We start from the raw sequence: 23548 nt of genomic DNA on the forward strand, positions 1-23548 counted from the left end.
TAATGGGTGTGCTTTTATTTTTAATAAGTATTTCAACTAAAAAAAAAGAATTAAAATATCCGATTTTTTTGGAGGCAGATTTTTGTCTACATTGTACCTGATCCTTTGTAGCTAAATTTTCTTTTCTTTTCTTTTCTTTTCTTTTCTTTTCTTTTCTTTTCTTTTCTTTCGTTTTTTGAGACAGAGCTTCACTCTGTAGCCCAAGCTGGAGTACAGTGGCACGATCTCAGCTCACTGCAGCCTCCGCCTCCTGGGTTCAAGTGATTCTCCTGCCTCAGCCTCCCCAGTAACTAGGATTATAGGTGTGCACCACCACGCCCCACTAACTTTTTGTATTTTTAGTAGAGACGGGGTTTCACCATGTTGGCCAGGCTGGTTTTGAACTCCTGTCCTCAAGTGATCCACCCACCTCGGCCTCCCAAAGTGCTAGGATTATAGGTGTGAGCCACCACGCCTGGCAATTTTAAAAGATCTCAATAAAAGATAAAAGATTGATTAGCGTCTGGGCACGGTGGCTCACACCTGTAATCCCAGCACTTTGGGAGGCCAAGGCAGGTGGATCACGAGGTCAGGAGATCAAGACCATCCTGGCCAACATGATGAAACCCCATCTCTACTAAAAATACAAAAATTAGCTGGGCGTGGTGGCGTGCACCTGTAGTCCCAGCTACTCAGGAAGCTGAGGCAGGAGAATCGCTTGAACCTGGGAGGCGGAGGCTGCAGTGAGCCGAGATCGCGCCACTGCACTCCAGCCTGGAGACAGAGCGAGGCTCTGTCTCAAAAAAAAAAAAAAAGAAGGAAAAAAAGAAAGATTGATGAGCAGGATAAATACAGGACATTGGTTCTCATGGAGTCTTGTAATTCATTTTGATCTCTTTAAGAATGTTTTTTCCTTTTCCTGGTACAATTATTATCTTAGTGTTATGAACCATGCATGAAATAGGTGCATTGTGTTATTAGAGTTAACCTGCTTGGACCCACCGGTAAGTGGGCCTTTGTGTACAAGCAGTGATGGAAGGATTTTTTTGTTGTGTGTTTTTTTTTTTTTTTCCTTCTCTCAGCTCATACCTAGCATGTGAGGTATAATTACTCAGTTATTACACTGCTTTCTACTGGAGTGTTTTTTTCTGTTTTAATCCTTTTAGCCAAGAAAACCATGTGGGAAAGGCTGACAGCCCCTGAAGATGTATTTAGCAAATTACAGCGAGAAAACATAGCCATTATTGAAAGTTATGGCGCTGCCCTCATGGAAGTGGTCTGTCGAGATGCTTGTGATGGTCATGAGATTGGAAGGGTAAAGCAACTCTTATTTAGTTTTATAATTGAATAAGTATTTTGACTTATTAAGGTATAAACTGATTCATGGCTGGGTGTGGTGCCTCATGCCTGTAATCTCAGTGCTTTGGAAGGCCAAGGTGGGCAGATTTCTTGAGTCTAGGAGTTTGAGACTAGCCTGAGCAACATGGTGAAACCCCATCTCTACAAAAAATACAAAAAACTAGCCAGCCATGGTGGCATGCACCTGTAGTCCCAGTTACTTGGGAGGCTGAGGTGGGAAAATTGCATGAGCCCAGGAGGCAGAGGTTGCTTGCGGTGAGCTGTAATCAAGGCACTGCACTCCAGCCTGGGCTACAGAGTGAGACCCTGCTGCAAAAAATAAAATAAAATAAATTGATTCTACTTTTAATAATGTATGGTACATATTAAGAATTATTTTTTATAATATAGTGTATTTTCTTATTTGCTATAATTTGAGACTTATATTTTATTTATTCATATGTTGTGTTTAATTTTGTTAGAATCTTAATTCAGAATTGCCTTTCAGAATTATCTTGCTAATTTTGAGGTTGACTGGTAGAAACAACAGAAACACTGCTGGCTAAAGATCTTTGGTTAAGAGAATGCTGAATAAATTGCCTTGTACTGAATAGATCTTTGTCTGCCTAATTGCTTTGTGGAGAATTTGTATTTATATTTCTTGTACGGTATATTTCTCACACTGCAGTGAGAAAATGGAAAATTATGTAGCAAAGTTATGTAGCAATTAAATCATGTTTTTGAAGACCATAGGAAATAGGATTTTTAAAAATAAACTGTCATAACCTTTTAGTTACGTTTTTTTGTTTGTTTGTTTTTGAGATGGAGTCTCGCTCTGTCGCCCAGGCTAGAGTGTAGTGGCATGATCTCGGCTCACTGTAAGCTCCGCCTCCCGAGTTCACGCCATTCTCCTGCCTCAGCCTCCCAAGTAGCTGGAACTACAGGCGCCTGCCACTACGCCTGGCTAATTTTTTGTATTTTTAGTAGAGACGGGGTTTCACCGTGTTAGCCAGGATGGTCTCAATCTCCTGACCTCGTGATCCTCCCGCCTCGGCCTCCCGAAGGGCTGGGATTACAGGCATGAGCCACCACACCCGGCCACCTTTTAGTTATGTTTTAAAAATTTTAAAATATTTGTATGCATAGAAAAAATACTTGTAGGAGACAGACCAAAATGGATGAACTGTATTTATCAGATTGTGTAGTTATTACTTTTTTTTTTCATTGAGACAGAGTCTTGCTCTGTTGCCCAGACTGGAGTGCAGTGGCATGATCTCGGCTCACTGCAACCTCCGCCTCCCAGGTTCAAGCAATTCTCCTGCCTCAGCCTCCTGAGTAGCTGGGATTACAGGCATACACCACCATGCTGGGGTAATTTTTTTTTTTTTTTTTTTTTTGAGACAGAGTCTCGCTTTGTCACCCAGGCTGGAGTGCAGTGGCACGATCTCAGCTCACTGCAACCTCTGCCTCCCGGGTTCAAGCAGTTCTTTGCCTCAGCCTTCCGAGTAGCTCAGATTACAGGCGCCAACCACCACGCCCAGCTAATTTTTTTTTGTAGTTGTAGTAGAGATGGAGTTTCACCATCTTGGCCAGGTTGGTCTTGAACTCCTGACCTCGTGATCCATCCACCTTGGCCTCCCAAAGTGCTGGGATTACAGGCGTGAGCCACCGCGCCCGGCCTAATTTTTTTAACAGCCAGGCTTGTCTCGGATTCCTGACAAGTGCTCCACCTGCCTCTGCCTCCCTAAGTGTTGGGATTACAGGAGTGAGCCACTGCGCCCAACCTAGTTATTATTTTTCTGTGTTTTCTGTAATGAGCATTATAAAACTTCACAGTGAGAAAAAACAGCTGTTAAAAAAATTTCTTTTCTCTAACAAGCAATGTTAGAGTCTACTAAAATACACCTAATGCCACTATTTTAGCATGTTTTGTTTTGGAAATACATCTTTACCTGAGAGCTTTCCTTTATTGATAAAGTGAGGTTCTGGAGCCACAGTTTTTAACTTCTCAAAAAAAAAGGAAATGTTATTGCAAGTAACATTCTCTTTATGAAAAAAATTCTTCATATTTCATACCTGACGTCAGATAAAGTCAGTTACCGTTGTTGATTTTGGTAGCATCTACATGTTTTGGACTTTAATTTATTCTTTCTTCAGATGCTGGCCCTGGCTCTACTTGATAGGATTGTCTCCGTGGATAAACAGCAGCAGTGGCTTTTGTATCTTTCTAACAGTGGCTACTTGAAGGTCCTCGTAGACAGCTTGGTAGAAGATGACCGTACTTTGCAGAGCTTACTCACGCCACAGCCTCCCCTTTTAAAAGCACTTTATACTTATGAATCTAAAATGGTAAGGCTTTCTAGACATTTGATGTTAGATCAAGAAGTCATTTTCTCTTGGCTATAGATGTATTAAAGAAAATTAATGTGGCATACATTTTGAATATTTCTATCATAAGCTGGGATCCTTTTTTTAAGGAGTTTTAAACTTCGGAATCTTCCTAGTGTGCAAAAGATGGGTGAAATGATCCTCAAAGGGATAGTTGGCTAATGGGACTGCTGCTTCCCTCACTCAGGTTGCTCATGATGGCAATATGACAGCCAGTGCTCCATGAGGACAGAGCAAAATTGTCCTCTCACAATACAATTTAGACTATAGTAGTTGCCTATTGAAAATTTCCATGTAGATATGCTAGTTCTATTCTAAACACAGCATTTTCAATATAGTATATAATTCTTTGTTTCTTTGCCTGCAAATCTGTTTCAATTTCTTTTTCTTCCTGGTTAAAAGGATCACAAATGTTATGATAATAGAAGCACCGAAGTTTTAGATTCTTCATTTACTCCTTTTCCTCCTTCATTTATTTAACAGGTATTTATTAAATACCTGTAAAACGGCAGTCATGGCACTAGGTACTAGAGACACAGCTGTTAGAAAAACAGACAAAATTCCTTGCCCTCCGTGGGCCCACATGATAATAACAGGACCCACACTGTAAACGAATACTTGAATCATGCAAGCTACTGTCTGTGGGCACTTTAGATGTGTTGAACACTGAGGCCTCATGAAAATCCTAGGAAGAAAGCAGTATAATGTAACCTGTCACTAGCCCAGATTTCTCTTCAGTGATAACTAAGGATGAGAAATTTGCCATGAAAGTGTTGCACTTTTCTCTGAGGCCCTTGGACATGATTTCAGCACTGATGATTTTTCTCTTGTAACTCCTCAGGCATTTCTCACAAGAGTAGCAAAGATACAGCAGGGTGCATTAGAGCTGCTAAGATCAGGGGTGATTGTGAGACTAGCTCAATGCCAAGTCTATGACATGCGCCCAGAAATGGACCCGCAGAGGTACGTGTCTATATAGATTAATTTGGTTAAACTCCCCGTAAAGGATTATTAAGGGAAAAAAAAATTCCAAACGTAATTTTGCCGCTTAGCAATTCTCTTTCATCTTGATGTGGGTTTTTTTGGTCATACTGTTCTCCTGTCATTTACTAATAAATGGAAGTTGCTACTAGGGAAAAAGTAGGTAGGGGTGGGAGAGAAGTTAGTAAATGTGTACTTGCCCAATGTTATTATTTTGTTCAATTGAAATACTTGTTTTCAGTTACACTATCTTTTAAAGAGTTGTAGTAAAATTATAATTTGTTATGGATTTCCTTTTCCGGATGATTTGAATAGAATTTCAGATTTTATATATATTTTTTCTTATTTCAGTATTTTGCTTACTGCTTGCTAATTCAAAAGCTTCAAATGGAATTGTTTGTAAGCTTTTCAGCTGATTTCTTAGTTTCAATTTTCCACATTCGATTTGAATGTGGAAAATTTGATTTGATTTTCTTTTTTGTTTACATAACTGCAGCATTGTTAGGCAGACAGCATACGTTCCTAGAAGTAAATAATACTTAGTTTGAGTTTAGTAATTGTTTTAGAAGGATCTATTACCAACTTGAATGTTTGCATTTTTAAGGCTTAACTACAGAACTATTTTACCTCCAGGGAAAAAATTTATTTTAGTATGCGGTCTAAAGTTTCAAACATGAGAATTATTACTTCCACCTTAGGTAAAGTGGGTTGAGTTGAATACGCTTTATTTTTAGTTCATGGCATGCCGTTATCACTTGTCTGTGCAGAGCCTCTCTCTTATTTTCATATTCTGCTTTCATTCCCCCTCAATAGGAAGCCATTTTTTTGGTCTAAAAACTTAAATATAAACATTTACAGTAAATATTAGCTTATTAATACAATGTTCTGAGACCTACTCTTAAAGGTTAAGTGATTTTACAGCCTCATTTTAACTCTTAAATCTTGTTTTATTTTTATTCAGATTGAGCTTCTCTAATCTGAAAACCTGAAATCTGCAGTGCTCCTAAATCCCAAACTTTCTGAGTGCCAATATGATGCTCAAAGGAAGTGCCCATTGGAGCAATTTGGATTTTGGATTTTCAGATTAGGGATGCTCAACCAGTAAGTATGTATAATGCAAATATTTCAAAATCCAAAAAAATCTGCAACACTGCTGGTACCAAGCATTTTGGGTAAGTGGTACTCACCCTATAAAATGGGCAGCATAGTGGATTTTTGGCTTGGGTAGAGGAGAGGGAATTTTAGGGAAAGTAACTTTTTAAATCTGTTTCTTACTTACAGTCTGTATGGCCCAAGGAAGCATTTAGAGAAGAATAAAAATGTTTGGGAAGTTTCAAGGCTTATCTTGTCAAATTGCATAGGTTTTCCTTGATAAGATTTTTCAGAATTCAAATAACTGTTTTTACTAAGCTATGAGTTTAGGAAGACACAACTTTCTTTGGACCCCGGATGTATATATGGGATGCAGAGTACTCACTAGTAGCTTCATATCTTAATCAGCTGGCTGTGATTTATTTGCCATATCAATGTTAAGGAATTGCCGAGAGTATACCTTAATTCTTAGAATGTTTTCTCCTTGTTTGATTGAAACAAATCAAGCATGTTTGGCATGAGAGACTCTCCAATGTTCATCCCTACCCCGGTGGATCGCTACCGCCAGATTCTCCTCCCAGCTCTCCAGCTGTGCCAGGTCATCCTCACATCTAGTATGGCCCAGCACTTGCAGGCAGCAGGGCAGGTAAGGTGAACCCTTTGTTTAGATATTGTCTAGAGCAAAATCCTCATTTTACAAGTACAGAAACCTTACACATAGAATGCTTAAGTGAATTTACGTTAGTCCTAATGTTTGTGGCAGAGCAGGGTAGAGAAAATAGGCCCCTGTACTTTGTTCTTAACTACATTGGCCCATTTTTATACTGTTGTTTGAATGAAACACTGTAGCTAATTAATAGAATCATGAGACAGAAAACGAGATTGAAATTTGTTCTTCTATAAAAGAAAGCAGTTATTGTGTTAGGAATAAGCTGGCTTCTAAAATGTAATTTAACCAGGTATCTGTTGAGAGAGGGCTATGCTAGGCCTTGCAGGCTGGGCTTGGTGGCTCACGCCTGTAATCCCAGCACTTTGGGAGACTGATAGATGATAATACTGCATTTATATATGATAGAGAATGAAATAATTTAAATGAGTGATTTTGCTGTCAAAATTTTTTTAAACACCAGAAATTAGTTTTATTTTGATTGCTTTTCAGTGAAACACTAACATTCTAACACACGTTTTTTAAAAAATTAATATTATATGTAATTTAGCCTTTCACTGATTAATTAGGCTTATCATTATGAATCTACAACCTTGTATTGCTTTATTGTATTTTGGAACTGTATCCTAAAGCACTTTGATTTCTGGTAATTTTTTCTGCTTTCTCTACCGTCAGGCGTTAGGCCATCTCACCAAAGTAGATGCTGCTGTTCTAAAGTGGCATCTTATTTTATACCGTAGCAATCTGGGTTGACGTCCTACTTCTTTTAGGCCTATGTGGTCTTCAAGTTAGTACTCTTTAAAACTCAGAGACTTTGCCTGTCTTCTCCTAGATTGAGAGTAAGATTTTTTAGTAGAAGTGGGACATTATGATATAAGACACTGGTTCCCTAACACCAATCTTGTATTGACTGAAGCAGAATCACCTGAGGAGCCTCTTAGAGAAGCACAGATGACTGAGTTCTGTGACGAGCCATTATAAGCTTAGGCTAGGAATCTTTATTAAAAAACAAAAATGATCACAATTCTAAGTGATTCATATCCTTGGCTTGTTTTGGCATATAGTCTGGCTTTAAAATGTTTGTAAGCTAGTTGAGATATTCCTAAGTGAAAATACTGAAAGAGGACTCCATTATAAAATGCCAAAGTGGAAGAGTAGAGTTGGGAGGTCAGGATTTATATCTCCTTTTTTTAACCGCATCAAAAGGAGAGTTATGGCCAGGTGTGGTGGCCCATGCCTGTAATCCCAGCACTTTGGGAAGCCAAGGTGGGATGATCGCTTTAGCCAGGAGTTTGAGCGCAGCCTGGGCAACATAGCGAGACCCTATCTCTCTGTCTCTGTCTTGAGCGCAGCCTGGGCAACATAGCGAGACCTATCTCTCTGTCTCTGTCTCTCTCTCTTTTTTTTTTTTTGAGACAGAGTCTCACTTCGTCACCCAGGCTGGAGTGCAGTGGCACGATTCCAGCTCACTGCAACCTCCACCTCCCAGGTTCAAGTGATTCTCGTGCCTCAGCCTCCTGAGCAGCTGGAATTACAGGTGTGCACCACTACACCTGGCTAATTTTTGTATTTTTAGTAGAGAAGACATTTCACCATGTTGGCCAGGCTGGTCCCAAACTCCTGACCTCAAGTGATCTACCCGCCTCGGCCTCCTAAAGTGCTGGGATTACAGGAGTGAGCCACCATGCCTGGCTCCTATCTCTATTATAATAAAAATGATTTTTTTTAAAAAAAGAATTAGACAAAAGCTTTTATGTGATTTCCCCATGTCATGCTAGTTACCCTGTCGTAGAACAGCTTCTTGAATTCACTAGTCATTTTTATACCCACTTATATTAAATTCTTACTCTAGTTCATTTGGCCAAACAATAAAGAAAATAGGGGTCAGATAATAGTTTTCATACAGTAGTTCTGAGTTATATTCTTCTACAGTAGTCTCCAAATGTATTAACTTATAAGCTTTAAAATAATCCTTTAGTCTTGTGAATTTTAAATGTTTACTTCCTGAAGAAATAAATGTGTAAGTGCAGAAAACAATTGCTTATCTGTTACTCATCCTTACTTATTGTGAGGTTGAGTATTGTATTATTGAGTATTATTGTAATGTTGAAGGTTACTTCCTTCAACATTATTTATAAAATGAATTATGCATTTATATATAATTTTCTGCTTCTACCTCTGTTTTTTCTATTCCTCTTCCTTTTCAATGGCTTAGGTATTGCAGTTTCTTATTTCACATTCTGATACCATACAAGCAATTCTGCGCTGTCAGGATGTTAGTGCTGGGTCTTTGCAGGAATTGGCTCTGCTGACAGGAATTATAAGTAAAGCAGCACTTCCTGGTGAGTTGATTATGTTGAAAGGATTTTTAATAACTCTTTAAAGACTGACAAATTAATAGAATGAGTTTTTTTGTTACTTTGCAGCTATATATGACTTACTTGAAATTGGTACTGCTAACAGAGCCTTTATTTATGTAATAAGTTTATGTTTATAAAATGATACATGCTTGGCTGGGTGTGGTGGCTCATGTCTGTGATCTCATAACTTTGGAAGGCTGAGGCAGGAGGATTGCTTGAGGCCAAGGGTTCAAGACCAGCCTGGGCAACATAGAGACACCCTGTCTCTACAAAAAAATTTAAAAAATTAGCTGGGTGTTGGGTCATTCACCTGTGGTCCTGGCTACTTGGGAGGTTGAGGTAGGAGGATTACTTGAGTTGGGAAGGTTGAGACTGCAGTGAGCCAAGATTATGCCACTGCACTCCAGTCTGGGCAACAGAACAAGACTCTGTCTCTGTTTTTTTTGTTTGTTTGTTTTTAAGATATAGGCTCATTATAAAAATATTCAAAAGGAGGTAACTAACACTCAAAATCTCACCACCTAGAAATTACCAAATGTTGACATTTGATAAATTTTCAAACATTGCTTTATATGTACGTACATATGAGAGAGGGAGGCAGAGAGAGAGAAAGAAAGCAACAGACATACAGAGGCAACTAATGAGAATAGAATGACCTTTTACATGCTGTTTTAAACAAATATTTAATTTTACGTAAATTTATTTATTTTTTATTACACTTTAAGCTCTAGGGTACATGTGCACAACATTCAGGTTTGTTACGTAGGTATACATGTGAATTTTACATGAACACAGACAAAAATCTAATTGAAGAGAAACGAAAGGAATTGCCAAATTCCAGACAAACGTTTCTTTACCACTAGAGTATGTAACCCTTTAAAAGATCACTGCCAGTAAGGAAAAACATTATGAAACATTATTAAGATACTTTGGTTACTTTCCCCCCTTATAATTTCTTTACTACATGTAAATTTTGAATCAGTTAACTCCCTGATGGGAAAGATGAAATGATGACTTCTTTTACACTTCCTCTTCCACCCTCAGATGATGTTTGCTTATATCATTTTAACCTTGTCAGGTTTTGTAACATTTACATCTGTATGCAACCAAAATATCCTCAGCTACTTAGTTTTAGTTGTATATTTACATGGATTCACTGCAAAACACCAGTTGTGTTCCCCACCATGGCGTCACCATTCACCAGTTCTTTCTTTTGATTTATCTGTTGGTATTTTTAATTTGTACTGAGGTTCCTTCCCTCAAGAAAAAGCATGCTGTCTCATATTCCTGAAATTCTCTAATGTTTAACCGAGGCGGGCGGATCACGAGGTCAGGAGATCGAGACCACAGTGAAACCCCGTCTCTACTAAAAAATACAAAAAAATTAGCTGGGCGTGGTGGTGGGCGCCTGTAGTCCCAGCTACTCGGAGAGGCTGAGGCAGGAGAATGGCGTGAATCCGGGAGGCGGAGCTTGCAGTGAGCCGAGATCGCGTCACTGCACTCCAGCCTGGGCAACAGAGCAAGACTCTGTCTCAAAAAAAAAAAAAAAAAAAAAAAGAATGTCTGAAGGTTGTCTTTGTTCTTTAATGACAGGACAGCCGATTATGATTTTCTTTTGCTTAGAATATGTAATATAAATGATAGTAGCTGGCATTTATTAAGCATGTATGTGCCAGGTACTGTTTTAAATACTTGACATGTTAATTGATTGGAAGACACAGCAGTCTTATGAGGTAGAACTGTCCTTATCCACACTTTACAGCTGAGGAGGCTGAGGCACAAGGAGGTTAACTTGTCCAAAGTCACACAGATAAAACTGCATAGTATAGAGTTTCCCAGGCAGTACGTCTTTTGAATCTATATATGTAACTACTAGGCTATGCTACCTCCATTTTTATGTTGCTTTGGAGATGTCTGAGGCAACCTCTGAATCCACCCTATAATCCCCAATATTTTTCTTTGTCTGGGCTGTCTCGGTGGCTGAGCCCTCTGGGTTGAGTGAAGTTGAGAGTTGGCCAGGGCTGAGTACAGTGCTGGCTGAGTTACTTGGAGCCTGTGCTTCTTCCAAGGAGATCCCAGGGTCTATTCCACTCAGCCTGTGGTGTGCTTCGTTCACCAGTTCATTCCAGTGTCCTAAGATGATACCAAGTCAGGCCACCCTTCTTGCCTCTACTAAGGTCCTGTAGTGTTGTGGGGTGGAACTGCTAATGGTTTTTCCTTTGATTTTTTCCAGGACTTAACTAATTACTCTCAATGTACTTCTGTAAATTTCAGGGTCTCCATGAGATTTTTTCTCATCAATACATATAGCTCCTGCCCATTCTTTTTAATTGACTGCCTGGTTTTCCAGTTGTGAAATAGTTAACCAGACCCTTGTTTTATTTATTTGTTTGTTTTTTTATTTTTGGGGGGACAGGGTCTCACTCTTGTCACCCAGGCTGGAGTGCAAAGCTGCAGTCGTGGCTCACTGCAGCCTCGACCTACCTGGCTCAAGTGATCCTCCCACCTCAGCTTCTCAAGTAAGCAGGACTACAGGCACATGCTGTCACACCAAGCTAATTTTTTATTTTTTGTAGAGACAGGGTCTTGCTATGTTGCCCAGGTATTCTCGAACTCCTGGCCTCAAGCATTCCTCCCACCTGAGTCTCCCAAAGTGCTGGGATTACAGGCATGAGCCACCACGCCTGGCCTATTTGTTTGTTTTAGAGACTGGGTCTTACTCTGTCACCCAGGCTGGAGTGCAGTGGCATGATCATAGCTGGAACTCCTGAGCTCAAATGATCCTCCTGCCTCAGTCTCCCAAGTAGCTGAGAATACAGCACACACCACCATGCCTAACCAGTCCTTTGTTTTTTAATCAGATTCTATGACATGTTGACTGTTTCCAAGCTTCTTAAAATTTTAAACAGTATGGCATTTAATAACTTTGTGTGTATATGTGTGTGTGTACTTATCTATTTATCTCTAGCTATATATTTACATATGCATTCATAAACATCTTTGTACATTTGTTTTTATTTTTATTACTTTTTTAATTTTTAATTTTTTGTTGTTGTTGAGACAAGGTCTCACTATGTTGCCCAGGCTGGTCTTGAACTCCTGGCCTCAAGCAATCCTCCCGCCTCAGCTTTCCAAAGTGTTGGGATTACAGGCGTGAGCCACTGGACCTAGCCCCATTTTTGTCCATTTGAACTGATAAGACTTGATAAATTCCTGGCAGTACTTTATCGGAAATATATGTGCTTAACATTTTTGTTAAAAATAATACCAAATATCCTCCCAAACTTTTGAAAACACTTTTAAACAAGTTATACTCCTATCAACCCTGTTGTGTACAGTTCAGCCCTGTATTATCCTATAATTTGCTATAATTTATGCATGTTTGTCTTAAATGCTCCCATTAGATTGCAGTTCTGTTTGTAACTTTGTATCCCCCATGCTGCCTAGCCCACTACCATGTATGTTGTACCTCCACAAATCTTATCAGCAGATTTATTTTGTTTCTGTGACTCACAGATGTATATATTTCTTAATTTTGTTTTTTCAAATAAAGACGAGGCCTCACTATGTTGTCCATGCCGGTTTCAAACTCCTGGACTCAAGCAATCCTCCCACCTCAGCCTCCCAAAATGCAGATGTGAACCACCATGCCCAGCTGGCTCACAGATATTCTGAAAAGTATTTTAGAGTTGAGAGTGATTGATATACATAGAATAGTTAGATGGCATTTAGCAGAAAGATCTTACAGAACCTGAGAATTGGAAGTCCTTTTAAATTGAGGCAGCAGTTGACATGCAAGGGAAAGTGAACTTTGGAACAGCAATACCTGGTGCAGAGTTCAGCAAGTTTGAGGACAAAGAGGAAAAAGTCTTAGTTTCATGATAGTGTTAGGTGCAAAATCAAGGTTTCAAGGAGTTCAGATGGGAAAGGAGGGCATAAAAATTATGAATACAAGCAGCAACTGAAGAAAAACTTTCCAAAAGTTGATACTAACCAAGTTTTTGCTTGGTTTTGTTTTGTTTTGTTTTGGAGTACAAGAACGACTTTAGCCTATTTTCAAATAGGAAAACTCTTCTGTGGCAGGGTAGATTTTAGTATGTTAGAAGAGAAAGCGATTCTGGGAGGAGACTCTCAGAGGAGTTGAAGGTGGGACAGGATAGGCTCTCGGGAAGCGGTGAGGCACAGGTGGAGGTATAACGAGACCGCATGTACCAGACGATAGGATTTTCTGTCAGTTTGTGTTGAGGGCTGAGCTAATCTAAAAAGAGGATGACCTGTCATGAGGAGAGAAGGATCAGGTTCTTGGTTATGTACTACGGAGTCTATGCTTGGAAGTGAGTACGAAGTGAATTAAAGGAATCTGAAAACACATAGGAAGTTTGAGTGGCTAGGATAGGTTTAGGTGGGTATTCCTCAGCATGATTAGTGATGGAACAAGGAAACAAACTAATGGGGAGAATGACATGTTACGGTCACTTGCAGGCTCATTAGAAATCAGGAGAGGCTATGGCACTATTAGAGGTGGGTCATTTCGATTTAGGAATTTTGTAACGGGTCCAAACTAAGAAGTTGAATGGAAATGTTTTTGTTTTCCTTGAAAATTGTACTTTGCCTAGGGGAAAAGAAAAAGCAAATTATGTATATTTAGAGGTGTTAAAAAGAAATGCATTTTATTCTTACTGTTTCATATTCTAAAAACTCCTTTATGAGAAAGTAATTTAGAAAATTACTTTTATCATTATAAAAAAATTAGATTTTTCTTGAAAACTAAAAATGCCTTTTAAGATCATTTCACTCTGCATTTTAGATTGGCTTTGAATGCACATATACCGGTGCTGTTATTAATATATAACAGGTACTTACAGTCTTTGTAAAATCATAGTTCTCAAAACTTTTCTATGGCAAGAATATCTGTTCATGCACCTAAAGAATATTAGAAATATTAGAACCTCTCTTCCTAGTTTTTAATGTTTTTGTTTATATAATAATATGTTTTAAAGCATTCTACATTTTATAGGGATATTAAGTGAACTCGACGTTGATGTAAATGAAGGGTCTCTAATGGAGCTACAGGGACATATTGGAAGATTCCAGGTAACTGATTCTTATTTCTTTAAATAGCAGTTATAAGACATGTTACAAAATATACCATCTTCCCCATTGTGCCCCCTAGATTTGGGAAACCCCTTTCAACTGTTTTGGTTCTTTGGTTTTTCTAAATAATATGCTTATATTGCTGCTTCTTGATTTTCTAATTTTAGTAATCATCTGTTGACTTTCCATTGTTGGGGGATGGGGAGGAGATGAGAATTTAGACGTTTTTACTCCTTTTCTTCCATCATACAATGTATACATTTCCCATAACACCCCCTGAAACTCAATATAATTACATCATAGCTTTGGTTACATTAATATTTAGTGTTACATTATTATGACTGTGTAAATGTCATTTGTGAATAAGCCACGAGCAGACTGTTTGCCCTAGAGTTTTCTTTTTTATTTGCTTGGTTTTTATATACTTGTTACTGATTTATCCCCAGATTCTTTACAAGCTCTGTAATCTCCTCTCAATATGTTCTAACATATTAGTTTGTCAATTAGATATTTTATCAGTCTTTCTGGGAGCCTCTTGGCCTGGTTTGGTCTGAGCATCTTTACTTTTTATTGACTGCAGAGTAATTGTATTTATGTACTAGCGTTTATATTGATACAACAGTTTTCTTAACTAGTCCTTTTTTCATGCACTGTTTTTCAAGATTTCAAAAGAAAAATGCTACTATTAGCATTTTTGTGTACATATTTTACTCTGGATTAAATAACACATGGTATCACTGGGACCAAGGGTATACACATAGTACATCATTTTGACATCATAATTGTCAAACAGCATTCCAGAAAAGATTGTACTCTCACCAACAAAACCCAAATACTTTGGGTTTTTTAAGTCATCTTTCATTGGTATGGAGGAAGACACCTTTTTGATGGATCTTTCATAAGGTGAGCTTCAGAAATGTTTGAGTACATCTATTTTATCTGTAAGAGAAGCGGCAAACACACATTTATAAATGTTAAACATAGATATAACTATTTTGGCCAAATAAGTTTATATTATAGTCTCATTAATATGTTTTGCGTTATCTAAACTTACAGTGGCCAGGTGGGATGGCTCGCTCTTGTAATCCCAGCATTTTGGGAGGCCGAAGTGGGTGGATAGCTTGAGGCCAGGAATTTGAGACCAGCCTGGGGAACGTGGCTAAACTCCATCTCTATTAAAAATACAAAAATTAGCCATGTGTGGTGGTGCATGCCTGTAGTCCCAGCTACCTGGGGGGCTGAGGCACAAGAATTGCTTGAACATAGGAGGCAGAGGTTGCAGTGAGCTGAGATCAGACCATTGCACTTCAGCCTGGGCAACAGAGTGAGAGACTGTCTCAAAAATAAATAAATAAAATAATAAGACATTGTATATTATGTACGTGTATAGCTCTCTATATATCTAAATCTGTATATGATATTACCAATTTTTAAAATACATATTTCACTTAAAATACATTTATTATGTGCAGAACATTGTGCTAAGCACTTTAAATATAATACCATGTCTCAGGGAATCCTGACAGCCATCTTATAAGATAGGAATTGTTATTACCACTTTAGAAATGTGAACATACAGGCGTGAGAAATTAAGTAACTTATTCCAGGTCACAGAGCAAAAAGTTGTACCTGTTATTGGAACCCATGTCTCTAATTTGAAAGCCATCAGCTAACCTCTAGATATACTGCCAATATTGAAATCTTGTCCTTTCTCTTTGAGAACCATGGGAAATAATGTATTCTCAGGTGAGAAGTATTAACATTTGAAGTTGGGGATATTTGCATTTATCTTCCAAGGTGATCTGTGTGTTTGTAACCCCTTTATGAAGTCCGTGGGAGCAACCACAGAAGTAACAGCTTTTAGATTTGTGCCTTGGTAGACAAAATTATCACAGACGTGTCCATCTTGTGACTGCCCTCTCATTTTGCTTCTCTTTTGTTTATAAACTTGTTTTTCATTTAATGAGTGTCTTCTAAAGAATTAATACCTACTTTGATATAATGCAGAAAGTTATTCGGCAAACATTTAGATGATATTGGGATTTATTGCTTTAAAAAAATGGTACTCTTTTCATCTGTTAGCTACCAAATACCTTTGCAAAAAGTTGAATTTTAATAATGCTACTTTTAGTTGGCTCCATTTTAAGTAAGATATTAGATGCCTTAAGGAATGATTCCACTCTCCACTGAGTTTTTCTTTTTTCTATCCCTCAAGAAAGAGAGGTTACTAATTTTAAATACATTTAACAAGATATCTTTTTCTTTCTTAGCGCCAGTGCTTAGGACTACTAAGTCGCTTTGGTGGCTCTGACAGACTGCGTCAGTTTAAATTTCAAGACGATAATGTGGAGGGAGATAAAGTAAGCAAGAAAGATGAGATTGAACTGGCTATGCAGCAGGTAAGAGGGGCAAGAACCATGTGACTTCTCTAAGGTTTTTAGGTTTTTGGAAAACATTGATAAAAATAACAGATATGGGCCCGGTGTGGTGGCTCACGCCTATAATCCCAGCACTTTGGGAGGCCAAGGCAGGTGGATCACCCGAGGTGAAGAGTTGAAGACCATCCTGGCCAACATGGTGAAACCTTGTGTGTACTAAAAGTACAAAAAAAATTTAGCTGGGCTTGGTGGCACATGCCTGTGGTCCCAGCTACTTGGGGTGGCTGAGGCAGGAGAATTGCTTGAACCCAAGAGGCAGAGGTTGTAGAGAGCCAAGATCATGCCACTGCACTCCAGCCTGGGCAACAGAGGGAGACTCCATCTTAAAAAAAAAACAGATGCGAGTCATTTTACAAATTGATTTATAACCTTTTCTTCTTCAAATCTCGATTTTCATGCTAATTAAGACACTTCAGGGTCTAACATTTTTGTTACTGCTGTTTTTTGATTATAGATTTGTGCCAATGTAATGGAATATTGCCAGTCTCTCATGTTACAAAGTTCCCCTACCTTCCAGCATGCTGTGTGTCTCTTCACTCCTAGCCTTTCAGAAACAGTTAATAGAGATGGACCGCGGCAAGGTGAGCTTAGTTTTTCATTCTGTATTGAAGGAACTAAGTTGCTATGGTTATGACATAGCTCTCCAGCTTGGCTCCAGTAAGATGCAGTATTTTCTTTAAGTGCCATTAGTGGGAAACATTTTAAATACGTTTTAAAGTTGAGCAGGAGGTATTATTATTAGACCTATGTACAAGACTGGAGAGAATAGAGAAATTCAAGATTTACTGAGAGTAAATCTAGAGGAACCATGTTTTGAATAGCACTTGAGGGCTCAAAGGATCTAAATTGGGGAGTAAGGTGGCTGGGTGAAAAAGATGAAAATACAACAAACAGTTTTATATGTTAAATCATGTTAAGTTGAATTCAGTGTCTAAACTGGGTTTTTTATTATAGCTCCAAATTTCTATAACATAACGAAATACAATTTAGATACTAATTAGGCCAGCTTACCCTGTGATTCTTTAATGACTCAGCAGGGAATGTTTGAATATGGGGCAGGATAATGGGTAAAGCTGTTATCCTATGGAACACTCAGAAGAAAAAGCCCATTAGTATCTTGGTGGGGATAATGGAATTGACTGTTGGTGATTTCAGGAAGTCTTTGTTTGAGATCTGTGAGAAAAATTTTGTCACATTTTCATCTTCTTCAAGATCTTACTGTCCCTGAAAATTACTTAATCACAAAAAATATGTGTTTAGTAGAATAATAGTATAAAATGACATTATGAAAAATATATTAGTGGCCGGGTATGCGGTTGTTTACACCTGTAATCCTAGCACTTTGGGAGGCCAAGGCAGGCAGATTAACTGAGGGCAGGAGTTCAAGACCAGCCTGGCCAACATGGTGAAATCCCATCTCTACTAAAAATACAACAAATTAGCCGGGTGCAGTGGTGTGCGCCTGTAATCCCAGGTACTCTGGAGGCTGAGGCAGGAGAATTGCTTGAGCCCAGGAGGTGGAGGTTGCAGTGAGCTGAGATCACACCACTGCACTACAGCCTGGGCTACAGAGTGAGACTTTGTCTCCAAAAAAAAAAAAAAAAATTAGTTTAACTCAAAGGATTATAAATCATTCTACTATAAAAACACATGCATACATGTTTATTGCAGGACTATTTACAATAGCAAAGGCTTGGAACCAACCCAAATGTCCATCAGTGATAGACTGGATAAAGAAATTTTTTTGTGGCACATATACACCATGGAATACTATGCAGCCATAAACAAGAATGAGTTCATGTCCTTTGCAGGGACATGGATGAGGCTGGAAGCCATCATTCTCAGCAAACTAACACAGGAACAGAAAACCAAACACCACATGTTCTTACTCATAAGTGGAAGTTGAACAATGAGTACACATGGACACAGGGAGGGGAACATCACAGCAGTGCCTGTCGGGGGATAGGGGGCAAGGGGAGGGAGAGCATTAGGACAAATACCTAATGCATGTTTGGCTTAAAACCTAGATGACAGGTTGATAGGTGCAGCAAACCACCATGGCACATGTATACCTATGTAACAAACGTACACGTTCTGTACATGTATCCCAGAACTTCAAGTAAAAGAAAAAAAAATATATTAGTTTAGCAACATTCAACCTTATCCTATATAAATTATGCTAAGAACTTGGTTAGACAAATTCTATTATAAAATGTCCTAGCTAGTAGTATTAAATTTGTTGTTGTTGTAATTTATGCACAACAAAATTCACCCATTTTAGGTATACAGTTTGAATGCTTTTTGGTAATTATATGAAGTTGGGTAACCATCACCACAACCAAAATACAGGACAATTCCCTGTTCCTTAAAGATTTCTTCTTGCCTTTGATTGCATTTGACTGTTTCCTTCCACCCCGTCCCAGACATCTACTGTTTTGATTTTTGTCACAAAAGTTTGGCCTTCTCCTACCAGTGTCTGCTTCTGTTTGTATTATGTCTAGGCTTTTTCGTTTTATGCCATGGATGGGGGAGAAGAGTACTGACTGGTAGAATCTTAGTTTGTCATATTGAGACAAACTAAGTCCTTAATAGCTAATAAAATAACCTTTATTTAAAGGTATCTTTCAGTGATTGAAAGCGAGTAGTCTTAGGTGACAGGATGTCTTAAAGAAACTGGGGAAGTAGCTACAAAGATTTGTAGCTCTATTTTATAGAGTAAAATAGTTAAATTAGACTGGACATGTAAAGTAGTTCCTTTGGCTTAAACAAATTAATTTTATATAGTTCTTGTTTTCTCCTATATTCAGAAATTTGGAGCCGGGCATGATGGCTGAGCCTGTAATCCCAGTTACTCAGGAGACTATGGCAGGGGGATCACATGAGCCCAGAAGTTCAAGGCTGCAGTGAGCCAAGATCATGCCTCTAACAAAAAAAAAGTTTGCTGCCAGGAAGATAGGATAAAAAGGGGCCACCATGGGGGGATTGCAATATCTGGATGTCTTCACTGGCATGAGGGGAAAGTTATCCTCCTAGTCCAAGTGGCTCAACCAGTGTGAAAAAAGAGATCATTTCACTTTGGAAGGGCATGGAATGATTGGGAATCCTATCCAAAGACCTGTCACCCAGCAGTGACTTATAACCTGATTTATCCCCTTTCCATCTGGCAGTTTGAAAATGAACATCAATCTGTTTATTAATCTCTGTAGGACTATGGCTTGATGGAGACCTGTAACTCTGCCTCAAAAGGGCTCCTTTCTTCCCCCTTGAAACTAACCTTGTAACACAAATTTAACCTGAACATAAGATTTTTCAAACAAAAATATAATTTTGTATTCTTTAGTATTAATCATGTGCTAATAATGTGTCATTGGTCATTATTAAAATTTTATTTAGTTGCTTCTCGTTTTGAGCTAATCTTTTCCATATCCTATCATTCTTTGATCTTTAATACTTGAAGGCAAACTCATTGAGTCTTTTTTTTTTTTTTTGAGACGAAGTCTCACTCTTGTCCCCCAGGCTGGAGTACAATGGCGCGATCTTGGCTCACTGCAACCTTTGCCTCCCGGGTTCAAGCCATTCTCTTGCTTCAGCTTCTCGAGTAGCTGGGAGTATAGGTGCCTGCCACCATGCCCGGCTAATTTTTTTTTAATTTTTATTTCTTTTTGAAATGGAGTCTTGCTCTGTTGCCTAGGCTGGAGTGTGGTGGCGGATCTCCATCTCGGCTCACAGCAAGCTCCGCCTCCTGAGTTCACACCATTCTCCTGCCTCAGCCTCCCGAGTAGCTGGGACTGCAGGCACCCACCACCACGCCCGGCTCATTTTTTGTATTTTTAGTAGAGATGGAGTTTCACCATGTTGGCCAGGCTGTTCTCGAACTCCTGACCTCAGGCGATCTGCCCACCTCGGCCTCCCAAAGTGCTGGGATTACAGGTGTGAGCCACCATGTGTGGCCCATTGAGTCTTAGAAATTGTTATTTTTCCATTTTTTCTTAGACTTTTTTTAGAGTCAACAACCATATTTTTCTCTTCTAATTCTAGGTGAGTAGGTATGTGGTAGGTTTGAGGATAATTATAGAGAAGCAGTTTAACCTGGTAGTTAAGAACATCGACTAATGACAAACTGCCTGGATTTGAATCCTGATTCTACAAATAACTTATTGGTGTGATTTTAGAAAAGTTAATCACCCTCTTTGTGCCTTAGTTCTCTTATCTGTAAAATGGAAGCAATGACAAGCTCTCTTCTGATGAATTTATTTTATTTTATTTTATTTTAGAGACAGAGTCTCATTCTGTCGCCCAGGCTGAGTTCTGTGGCGCGATCTTGACTCATTGCAACCTCCACCTCCTGGGCTCAAGCGATTCTCATGCCTCAACCTCCCAAGAAACTGGGACCACAGGCACGCATTCCATGCCTGGCTAATGTTTGTATTTTTAGTACAGATGGAGTTTCGCCATGTTGGTCAAGCTGGTCTCAAACACCTGACCTCAAGTGATCCACCTGCCTTGGCCTCCCAAAGTGCTGGGATTACAGGCGCGAGCAACTGCACCCGGCTGTTTTATGCAAACCTGATAGCCTCTGAATGTGCAAATATTTTCTAGACTTGGGCAAGTTAGTATGGTGAGAACTCCTGAAATGCTTTGGAGTCTTCCAAGCATTCAATAATCCTCTTTGTGGGTATCTTCCTACCAGGGTAGAGATCACACAAATGTTATCTGGGGACCAGGATACCTAATTTCACTAGGAGAAGGCTCTCTATAACAATGTATTGTGAAAACTGTCACATCTTTGCTGTAGACTAGAAGAGGATACCTGGCAAATCGAATTTGTCTAGGATGTCTTAGTTGGTGGCAGCATCCACAGACAAAGGACTCTTCGGTCTCTTCCCCTCTGTATAAAGATCTATGGGATTGGCCAGGTGTGGTGGCTCACACCTGTAATCTCAGCACTTTGGGAGGCCAAGGCAGTGCATTGCCTGAGCCCAGAAGGTAGAGACCAGCCTGGGCAATATGGCAAACCCCATCTCTACAAAAAAATACAAAAAATTAGCTGGGTGTGGTGGCGTGCACCTGTAACCCTAGCTACTTGGGAGGCTGAGGTGGGAGGATCACCTGAGCCCAGGAGTTCGAGGCTGCAGTGTGATCCATGTTTGTGCCACTGCACTCCAGCCTGGGTGACAAAAAAGTGAGACCCTGTCTCAAAAAAAAAAAAAAAAAGAAAACGATCTATGAGTCAGACTTTAGAGCATAGTTAAGGGAGTTGAGAGTGAAGAAAAAGCAAATGCAGATCTCTCCTTCAGTATTCATGGCAGTTTGGGTCATTAAACAAAGATTATCTCCAAATTGAACTTGAAATTGCCACAGTGTTGGGCCAGGCGTGGTGGCTCACGCCTGTAATCCCAGCACTTTGGGAGGCCAAGGTGGGCAGATCACCTGAGGTCAGGAGTTTGAGACCAGCCTGGCCATCATGGTGAAACCCCATCTCTACTAAAAATACAAAAAATAACCGGTGTGGTGGCATGTGCCTGTAATCCCAGCTACTCGGGAGGCTGAGGCAGGAGAATCACTTGAAACCGGGAGGCGGCGGTTGCAGTGAGCCAAGATCAAACCACTGCACTCCAGGCTGGATGACAGAGTAAGACTCCATCTCAAAAAAAAAAAAAAAAAAAAAGAAAGAAAGAAATTGCCACAATGTTTCCACGAAATCCCTTAGTCACTAGAGGAGATTGCTCTAATTGCACTACACAGACTATCTCTGGGATGATTTTTTTTTCTTTTCTGTAGGGACGGGGTCTCTGTTGCCCAGGCTGGTCTTAAACTCCTGGCCTCAAGCCATTCTCTCTCCTCAGCCTTCCAAATTGTTGAGATTACAGGTGTGAGCCACCGTGCCTGTCCTAGGATAATACTGTTACTGCTTTCTAGTTTTCCCTCTGCAAACAGCTTTTATGACATCCGACTGTTCCTTTGCATCTTCATTAGTCAGTAGCCAGGTAAAAGGCAGATCATTTTGTTTTACTACCGTAATGTAGCTGTTGTGGTAAAAGATTTTTTAAAGTTTAAATCCATTTGTATTTTGTGAATATTTCAGTTACTATTCTTGTCTCTTTGAAAGAATGATTTTGAGCTGGCAATTTAGTAACCAGAAAGATGCAGACCAGAAATGAATCCATACAACTAGAGCCATCAGGCAAAGCAGGAATTAGTCACTTGGTGTTAAGAAACCCCACAATTGTGTATATTGTTTTTGATGTGGAGGGGTGTGTGTGTGTGTGTGTGTGTGTGTGTAAGGTTTATACTTTGATAGAGTTCTCAAAGAACTCTTTGCCTAATAAAGGGTAGGCTCTGCCAATGTGCATCAGTCAGATTTCTTTATTCTCGCAGGATTTCCAGCCTTATGTATGTACCTGATTACAGTGGCTCCTAACCATTTGTTCTTTAAATTATCAATGACATCTAAAAGTAATCTTGGGTTGGTTTTAATGACAGGTTACATGTCCTTAAATTCTGGGGCATCCCTTGTTTTAAACAGGTCATTTGAAATTCATATGAAATGCTTATAATAACTGGAACATTGTTTTATGTCATCACCTCTATTAGATACCCAAGCTCCAGTGGTTCCATACTGGCGCCTGCCTGGTTTAGGCATTATCATCTACCTGCTGAAACAGAGTGCTAATGATTTCTTCAGCTATTACGACAGTCATCGACAGAGTGTCAGCAAGCTACAAAATGTAGAGCAGCTTCCCCCAGATGAGATAAAAGAGGTACGAATCTTATAATGAGCTGGGGGGACTTGAGAAATCATTGCTGTTACTAGGCCAGGGTACTGGTCTCAGACTGAGTAAAGACAACATATGCAGTATGACTGAAGGAATTGGAATGATTCTTCTGTGTGATTTGAAGAAGACTCTTTCGCCGTAGCACCAGCCTTATAAGCATAGAAACTCTTGACTGAAAAACAGTGAAGTGTGGCACCTGTTCAAGAAAATAGGCAGCTGGCCTTTGAATGAAGAGTTTTGGGTCATTTATACTCTAAAATCTGTGCTGAGAAAGGCTTCTGTTGCAGATTTTTTTTTTTTTTTAATAGAACTTGGGTAAATGTCTCTGTGCCTTCAGCATCTTCAATATCTGTTTAGCAAATTTTTCAAACAAATGGGATAGCATATAAGACTTGACTGCCTTCCCTCAGTGACCCAGAATCATTCCCTCTACTT

At 39.3% G+C, this 23548-nt stretch overlaps 1 protein-coding gene across 3 annotated transcripts in view; it reads left to right on the forward strand.

Moving 5' to 3' along the window:
• The window catches only part of NUP205 (nucleoporin 205), a 93503-nt gene that overhangs the window by 65012 nt on the left and 4943 nt on the right, over window positions 1–23548 (forward strand). For all 3 annotated transcript variants that reach the window (XM_055284133.2, XM_055284132.2, XM_055284134.2), the window contains 9 exons: window positions 1146–1294; window positions 3475–3666; window positions 4547–4668; window positions 6286–6424; window positions 8661–8787; window positions 13823–13899; window positions 16170–16298; window positions 16792–16918; window positions 22932–23098. In XM_055284133.2, the coding sequence (XP_055140108.1) occupies window positions 1146–1294; window positions 3475–3666; window positions 4547–4668; window positions 6286–6424; window positions 8661–8787; window positions 13823–13899; window positions 16170–16298; window positions 16792–16918; window positions 22932–23098 (1229 nt within the window). The remainder of the gene's footprint in view (window positions 1–1145; window positions 1295–3474; window positions 3667–4546; window positions 4669–6285; window positions 6425–8660; window positions 8788–13822; window positions 13900–16169; window positions 16299–16791; window positions 16919–22931; window positions 23099–23548) is intronic.

The sequence above is a fragment of the Symphalangus syndactylus genome, chromosome 6 (genome assembly GCF_028878055.3).
Source record: "Symphalangus syndactylus isolate Jambi chromosome 6, NHGRI_mSymSyn1-v2.1_pri, whole genome shotgun sequence".
In the NCBI taxonomy this organism is placed as follows: domain Eukaryota; kingdom Metazoa; phylum Chordata; class Mammalia; order Primates; family Hylobatidae; genus Symphalangus; species Symphalangus syndactylus.